The sequence below is a fragment of the Hipposideros armiger genome, unplaced genomic scaffold (genome assembly GCF_001890085.2).
Source record: "Hipposideros armiger isolate ML-2016 unplaced genomic scaffold, ASM189008v1 scaffold_164, whole genome shotgun sequence".
Taxonomy (NCBI): Eukaryota; Metazoa; Chordata; class Mammalia; order Chiroptera; family Hipposideridae; genus Hipposideros; species Hipposideros armiger.
This window is the reverse complement of record NW_017731514.1, coordinates 460,355-468,847: the sequence shown is the minus strand read 5'-3', so window position 1 is coordinate 468,847 and position 8,493 is coordinate 460,355. Positions and strand designations below refer to the sequence as shown.

The 8,493-nt window shown below is 55.1% G+C and overlaps 1 protein-coding gene across 1 annotated transcript in view; it reads right to left on the bottom strand.

Moving 5' to 3' along the window:
• ARHGAP8 (Rho GTPase activating protein 8) overlaps window positions 1-8,493 on the bottom strand; it is a 51,201-nt gene that overhangs the window by 39,067 nt on the left and 3,641 nt on the right. The window contains exons 2-3 of the mRNA XM_019651680.1: window positions 8,336-8,422; window positions 5,178-5,276 (exon numbers count right to left, since the gene is read on the bottom strand). Of these exons, the coding sequence (XP_019507225.1) occupies window positions 5,178-5,276; window positions 8,336-8,422 (186 nt within the window). The remainder of the gene's footprint in view (window positions 1-5,177; window positions 5,277-8,335; window positions 8,423-8,493) is intronic.

Below are 8,493 nucleotides of genomic sequence, written 5' to 3'. Positions count from 1 at the left end.
TGGGTTAAGTCACCAGTGTAACGCCACACAGCATGCTGAGGGCACCGGGGATTGAAATCTCAACACGACTGGCTTCAAAGCTGGTGTCCGGCCACTCTGTGCTGCCTCCTCCCACAAAATGAAAGCACCCCCCGAGGGCTCCCGGAGACTCTGGGCCTTGGAGATGGCTGGGGTGGCCTGGGGGACAGTAGCTCCCAGGTGAGACCTCACAGGGTACAGGAGCCCTCTCAGAAGCATGGATGTTCGGTCCTGGTCCCCATCATGACCCTGGTCACCCTGTCATGTCTCTACAACATCTGTGCTCACTCCACACGGGACAGCAGGGTGGGGTAGGTACTCCTTGAGGGCTGGCCCCCGGTCTCACCACCTGTGCTCCTGAATCCAGGCTTGTGCTCATGCCTGTGGCTCGAATTCTGTCCAATAATCATGTATTGATTGACTGAAAGACTGATTACAGGAAGTTTATCAGGGACCTGAAGAAAATAAGGCTACCCTTCTAGAAATGTACACAACTTTAAAACTCACTTCCACTGTAAAGAAGTATTTACATCTATTTTCAGATGTTTGCTTGAAGTGAGAAAGGGGAGCAAAGCGTTCTCATCCCCCTCCAGCTCTGAAAGGGAATGAACCAAGATTACACACACGCATGTACACACACACGTACACACACACACACACACACACTTGCATGTACAGACACACACACTCTCATGCACAGACACGCACACACACACTTGCATGTGCATGCACACACACACACTCTCATGCACACATACATTTGCATGCACAGACACACACACACACACACTCGCACGCACGCACTTGCATGCACACACATACTCGCATATGCATGTACACACGTATACACACACACGTACGCTGACGTCCCCACTCCGGCCACCCGTCCAGGACCCGTTTGCTATTCAGGACACGTGCAATTCTTCCCAGGAGCCTGGAAGCCACTCCAATGCTCAGAAATCTAGAGTTCTTTCAGTTTCCAAATGCAGCCGCCTCCCCATTTCACTGGCTCCTTAAGAATTCCGGTCATGCTTTCCGTTTGTCTAGGCAGCGCCCGTTTGAAAGGGCTGCACTGGAACCCACACATTTATTCGCTTCCCTTGTCAAACGGGTGTTTTCGCGCACAAACCCCTCAATGGCTGTGCCTGGGAGTACAAAGTGTTTCCCAACTATGTTCTACTGTCTGGGAGGCCAGGGCTCCCGGCTACCCCGAGTTTGTGCTCGCCTGTGGGGTGGCAGGGAACAGGACAGGAAGTTGTGAAAGGTCAGAAAACCCAGTAGCACTGTTGTACCCAGAATCGGAGCCCATGCAAGGTCTTGGAGATGTGCTGAACGACTGAGCAAATGGAAGATCAGGTCAACGAGCGTTCACTGAAGGCCCACTGTGTGCTCAGTTCTGGAGAGAAAGGCCAGACACGGCCCCTGCCTGGCCCTATGGCCCAGGGAAAGGACAGTGCCATGGGGGAGGTGGGGTCTCCGTCCAGCTGCACAAGCCCCTCTGAAAGCCCGCGGGAGCCCCCGGCAGGAGCCCCTGGCAGCCACACCTACCTCTGCAATGACTTCTACCCGGTTTGGGCTGCACTTCACAGGTAAGGGGCAGCGCCCTCCACAGAATGGCCCTCACTTAGAACTGAGTGGCAAGACAGAGGACCCTAGGCCCCCCCACTTCTGACCAGCAGGCTACAAATTCGGAGGTTCCCACTACCCCCACATGATGGAGAATTCACTAGAACAACTCACAGAACTTGAGAAAGGGCCACACTTACAATTATAGTTTATTATAAAGGATACAAATGAGGACCCGCCAAGAGGGTAGACACAGGGGGAGGCCTGGGGGTTCTGGACATGAAGCCTCCATGCCCTCCCCCCACAGTGGCAGGAACGTTGCCGTGTCATCACCACCCGGGTGGCCCAGCTGTGCCCAGGTGTTTCACTGCAGAGGCATGACTGGCTGCAGCGTGACTCACGCTATGGGTCCATAGGTATCACTGACAGCCGACCGAAATCGGTCTGCAGTCCCCCAAGGGAGGTCACAAGCCCCACCCCTCTGGTCCCATGGCTGGTCACCCTGGCACAGCACTCCCTCCTGAGTCATCTGTTAGCATAAACCACCTAGGGGGTCCTCCACGGGCACCTCTGTGCCAGAAACTATCATGAACCACAAAGACACTCCTGTCACTTGGGAAATTCCAAAGACTTAAAAGCTACCTCCCAGGAACCAGGGACAAAGGCCAGCCACATTCTTTACCAGAGTCCCAGACCCTGCCCCCAGCCTAGGTGTGCCAGAGGGGCCTCTACCCACCAGGCCAGAGACGCAGAGGCTGACCTCCAGGAAGAGTGAGGTTCACTCACCAAAGCCACCCTGCCAGTGTCCACTCAGTGTCCTGGCGGGGGCATGGGTCAGGCGCGGCCCCTGCCCTCGGGCAGGCACTGTCTTAGCTGAGATGAGGCAGGAAGCAGTGTCCACGGCTCCGCGACAATGAGAGATGGTCAGGAACAGAGCATCTCAGTGCCTGACGGACACACGGAACTCAGGGAGAGGCGTGGGAGAGCTTCCCAGAGGAGGGATGGCTGTGGGGACTGAATACCCCAGCCAAGTGGGGACAGCAAGGCCACCCCAGGGCCAAGGGTGAGCAGCAGGAATTTTCCGATGAGAAGTCAGACACCCGACTCCCAGAAAACCCAAGAAACTCGGTGTCTAAGAACAAGAACCCTCTGGGAAATGCCAGGACATAGTAGGTCTTCAACAGATGCCAGCACCCTCCTCATACACACAGGCCCCACCTCCCTCCACACCCTAGTTTCCTGGTTTACCGATGGTGGGCGGGGGCTCACGGCCTTTCAGGGCACCTCGGACCTATCGCTGATGAGGGGGCTGTGTGCTGGCGGGACAGGGCATGCGCCACGACAGCTCTGGTCAGCTGGCCCAAAGCATGGAGGGGGTGTGGAGACAGGGCAAAACGGCACGTAAGGGTCAGATGATGAATTCTTGCCTAAGAAGTCTTTCAGCTGGCACTAGGGCATGAGGGCCACTACCAGGCCCTGAGCCCTCCCACCCGGCCATCTGCATACACGAGCACAGCATGTGCAAAGGCACTGAGGCAGGGACACGGAGAGGGGGTGGAGCCCAGAGCCCCCGTCGGGCCAACTCCTTCTCCCCACGAGCATCTTGCTTGTATAAAGCACCGATTCATCCACTCATTCACCCAATAAACACATACTGAGCACCTACTGTTTGCAGGGTCTATCGATTAGCATGACGCTGAGCTGTGAGGGTGAGCTATTACTGAAGGCTTTTTTTCTCCCCTCAGAACCAAAAGGGCAACTAACTCAGCATTTTCTTTTCATATCAACAAATTTCCCAATGTCCAGCTAAACTAACATCACACCGTTATTCAGATTTGACAGACTTTCATGAAGCTCAGACCAAGGGCGGCCGTGGCTAAACTGGGTTCCTCATACTCTCCCCTCTACATCTGATGCATTTCAAAAGTTCCATAATAAAAAGTGAAAAAAGCGGGGAGGGAGAGAAGAAAAGCAAAGGCCGGGCACGCAGCCCACAGGGACAGAACTGTCTCCACTCACCAGCCAGGCAGCCCTGCGTGGCCTCTGCTTGTCTGCAATGTGGAAATAACAGTAAAACTGACGCAGAGGGGTGCAGGGAGGATTCAATCAATAACTTGAACAAAATCTTGGTATAGTGCTGGCACCCAGTGAGTGCTCAGTGAATGTGACCTGTTACCACGTCCCAGGCAGGACCTTGGGTGCTTACAGGTGTGCTGTTTCCTGTACAGGTGAGGAAACCGAGGCCCAGACAGGCCAAGTGAGAGTCAGAGCTTAGTTCACGCTTGCAGCTGGCTGCAGCCCAGCCTCCATAGCTTCCTCTGCTCCTGGGATCCCCACGTCCCCAGCGGGGAGGCCCTCCACGCCCCCGCAGCTGTGAGCAATCCCCGAGACATCCAGCCCTACACCTTATTAAGCAGTCACCGCGGCATCTGCCTTAATGACATCAGTCAATATGAGTAANCACACACACACACACACACACACACACACACACACTTACAGTCCCCCATTGCCATGGGGTGTTCATACAAGAGGCAGGAAGGATGGTCTAACACCTGTCAAATGCCCAGTGTCTCCTGCCAGCCCCTGGCCGATATTCCACCAACATGTGTCTGCACAGGGGCTTCCCTCTGCTGGAAACAGCCTTCCCTGGCTTCTCTATATAGCCAACAGTCCCTTTGAATCTCACTTTAGGAGTCACCTCTTCCTGGAAGCCTTCCATGATACCCCTTCTCCACTAGTCCCCTCCCTAGCTGGGTTAAGTGCCTCCTGCATCCCCTGTCATCACTGACTTGTGGTCCCCACTACTTGGGAGTGTCCTGAGGGCAGGGGAACTCCCCACACAACTCTATATCCCCAGGACCCCAGCACCTTTGTGCCCAGAGGGGGCTCAACATCTCTACTCCCCCTGCAAGGCTGCCAACTTCACCTGCCTGCAGCTTGGCAAGGGCTCTGCACCCTCAGAGGAGCCCCCCAGAGAGGGATATGCAAAGGGCAGAGGCACCCAGGCAGGGTCAGAGGCATGGGCTGGATTGGGCTCCCCAGAGCTGGCTGTGGGGCCAGAGCCACTACACGCCTGCCTGGGCTCCTTTTGCTCCCATCACCCTACCTGAGAGCCCGTGGGAAGGGGGAACACCACTGCCGTGTAAAATAAAGCAGCAGACACACCAATTAGGCTTTTAGCAAAACGCCACCGGATAGGCTGCCCTCAAGGGCGCCTGCAACAGACGTGCCTGAGGACATTTCACTCCGTACAGTGCTATCCACACACCTGAGAAACAGCCCCGAGTCTCTGCTCAAAAGCAAAAACGCTAAATACCAAGGCAGCGAACGGCAGTGACCACTATGGTTATTTGTTTTTAATCCGTGTTGTCATGGAGGGCAAGAAAAACAGCACATCCACGCACACAACCTTCCCCAGCCTCGTTTCTCTGAGTCAGCAGTCGGCATCTTTACTGCACATTTTTGTGAATGCCACAGATTTCTGGCCGGCACACCTTAGAAATTAAGGCTTCAACCTTAATGGGCTGGGACCAAGGCCTGCAGATACACACAAGAGTGGTCCATGCTGGTCGAAACGGGGTCTCACTCACCGCAGAACTTCTGGGGGGATGGCCAGCTGGTCGCATTTGAGGTGTTCATGGAGCTCACTCAGATGGTTGAAATAGGTGACTTTTTTCCCAAACTTGTGACTGAAAAAAAAGCAGCGAGAGGGTAAAAATGATTAGGCGGCCACAGAGAGGCCAGGCGCGTGCGTGTGTATTGGGGGGGGGGGAGCAGGAGAGCAATGGTGGCATTTTTCGTATTAAGAAACTGTAACTGCTGACACAACTTAAAACCAGGCTACAACAGAAGCTGCACACGTCGGCAGATGTTTTGCTTTCCTAAGATCTCCGATGCACCAAACACTATTGGGCGTCTCATCTGCATAAAAATAAATATCCGCCTCCAGTTTGAATCGGCTGTGAATTCGCATAGACACAGGAGATGGCGTGGGGGCCAGGGAGCCCCAGGGTACAGGGAGGGCGGCCCAGAGCGGGGCTCCCCACCCGGCCAGCCCCTCTCTCCGCCACGGTGCCGTGAGGGCAGGGACCACACCTGAGTCCTCTGCGGTTTCTCCCCAGGACGGGGCCACAGTGGGGTGAGCATGGCTGCCAAGGCCAGACAAGCCCCGGCCGAATCAACTCACCCACCTTGCAGGGCTCCAGTCCCCCTCTGAAAACGGGGCTTCTCCCTCCTAGGTGAGACTGTTTCCCTAAACCAGCCCACTGTCTGATACCTGGTAGACGTCACTACCTGTGCCCGTTGTCATTAGTGAGCCTCCTGGTTTCCTGAGCTGCAAAGTGGGGAAACCACAGGAGGACTGAACGGGTGGGCTGTGCTCGGCCAGCGCCCGCTCCTAGCCAACCATCACTACCTACCGGGCCGTTTGTTTTTACGGCTTCACTGTAGCATCACTGAGTTACACAAAACGGCACATATTTCACGTACACAATCTGATGACTTTGGACACGTGTGCACAGCATAACACTACCCCCACAATCAAAGTGACAAGTGCATCCCTCACCTCCAAGGGTTCCACGTGTCCCTCTACCTGTGTGAGTGGGAAGAACATTTAACATGAGATGCAACCTCCTGGCCACTTTTCAGGCGCAGGATACGGTACTGTTACCGCAAGCTCTGGGCTGTCCAGATCCTTAGGACCTCCTCAACATAAAACCGTAACTGATTTGCTTCATCCCAAGGCGGTTTGAGCCCAGAGCCGCGGGAGGCCCAGCCGCATGCACTGGCTCCCCCTAGTGGATGAGGGCGAATCAGACAGGGCACCGGATCCCCAGCAACCTGCGCTGAGGGTCAAAGGAGACCTCGCCACCATCTGGGGGACAGAGGTGTCAGCTCCAGAGCTGCAGGGAGGCCCCTCGTGCCAACACCAGGGCCCCTTCATCTTTCTCTCTGCGTTTCTGGTGTCCATCTCCAGCCAGTCAGGCATTTGCTGGACACCAGCCTCTGCAGATGGAGGCGGTGCCCGGTTTCCTGCCTCTCACATCCAGAAAGGGCCTCCGGGCAGCTCATCCAGGGATCCCAACTGTGGGTGTGGATGGAATTGCCAGGCCCCACCCAGAGGGTCTGAGTCACGGGGTGTGGTCCAGGCCCCGCCCACGGCAGGCAGTGGCGCGCCAGCGAGCTTGCGCACCTGCTCTATCCTTAGATACGGACTCCGGCGCTTACATGGGCAGCCAAGTCACAGCCGACACGTGGCCCCAACCCTAATTCCTGTGGTCCTCTCCTGGCACCTGCTTACGTCCATGCCTGAGGCAGGATAAGGGGCGGAACTGCACAGGCTTGAGATGGAATCCCAGCAGAGCCCTCACTTGCTGTGTGACATCGGGCAAGCTCCTTAACCTCTCTGAGCGTCAACTTCCCCTCCTCTGGAATAAGGAAAATACAGCCGACTTCAAAGGATTGTTCTGGCGTGCCTGGCACATAAGGTGCATAGGATATTATAATTAAATTAATCACAGAAGAATTATAAGAAATTTTAAAAACACTAGCAGCTAACGCTGAACATTTGCTAGTGCCAGGCTGACCCATTCTAAACACTAAAGGTATGAAGTCAGTGAATTGTTATAACAACAGAATGACTGAAGTGGCATTGCCAGCCACATGGGGAAACTGAGGCAGAGAGCGGGTGCCTCTCTGGCCTGGAGTAACAGTCAGTCAGGGGCAGCACAGGGTCAAGCCCGAGGTGGTCTAGTTCCAGCACCCCACATCCTCTAGGCTGCAAACAGCAGAAATGGGTGAGTTGTTTTTTTTTCAAGAACTTTAGTGGTTTCTAGAACTCTTAGAGCTGTTATAGAATGAACGACAGCACCAATAAACAGAACATCTGAACGGTCTTCTTGGGAAGTAGGGTCACCAGGACTGGCTCTCTCACTGTCAAATATGGCGCCAGCGGGCTGGTCCTGGTTAAACAACATACCAGACCAACAAAATCCCACCTTCCCAGTGGGTACGTGTCTGCGGCACAGGCAACCAGGTGGGAAAGCTGGCAGGGAATGCTAATAAAACGAAACGAGCTCTTTGGTCCCAAAAATCTCTCCCTGTGTTCAACAGGGAACCGACTCAAGTCCACTGTTCCAGGAATTCTCCAAGTGGAGTCGGTGGATCCGGGAATCGTAGCTGACCCCGTGTCTGGAGCCACGCCCAGGCTTCCTGGAAGAAGTGTCGAAAGGTGACACTGATGACGTCACACCTCCTGAAAAGGTTTCTGTTCCAGATCAGACGTAAGCCTTCTACAACCTCCTGATCTGATTGGAGGGTCGAGCAGAATTTATTAACAGGGAGGGCATCTCCGAGCACCCCAAAAGGCCATCTGCAAAGTGGTGATTCTGCTCGGCCCCTGCCACCTGACAAACATGGCTGCTCACTTCTGCAGGGCTCAGGTCTCTGTATATTGGCGGGGGGGGGCACGGGGAGGCATAGGGTTCCTTCAGTGTCACATCTCACCATGAGACGTGCTGGGAAGTTCCTTCTCAAGTCTCCGAGAGGCCCAGAGTGCGGAGGGGGCTTGGAAGGCAGGACTGGGCCTCTGACAGCAACCCGGGGATCACAGAGTGCGTATGTGCGTGTGCATGTGTGAGCACATGTACGTGTGTCCGTGCTCACCAGGTGAGAAGAGAGGGTCGCTGGGATCCTGAGAGGGGCCAGAGCATGAGCGACGTGGACAGCGGTCAGCAGAGGGGCCACGTACCTGATGAGGGGTTTGAAGACGTTCCACAGGACTTTGATGAAGTTGGTGGGGTGCACGACGTAAAGGGCCTTCAAGTTCTTTTTGTACCTGAGAGGGAAGGTGAGACGACTTCAGAGCATGAGACTGGGACACGCACCCCAAGCTGGAGAACCGCCTCC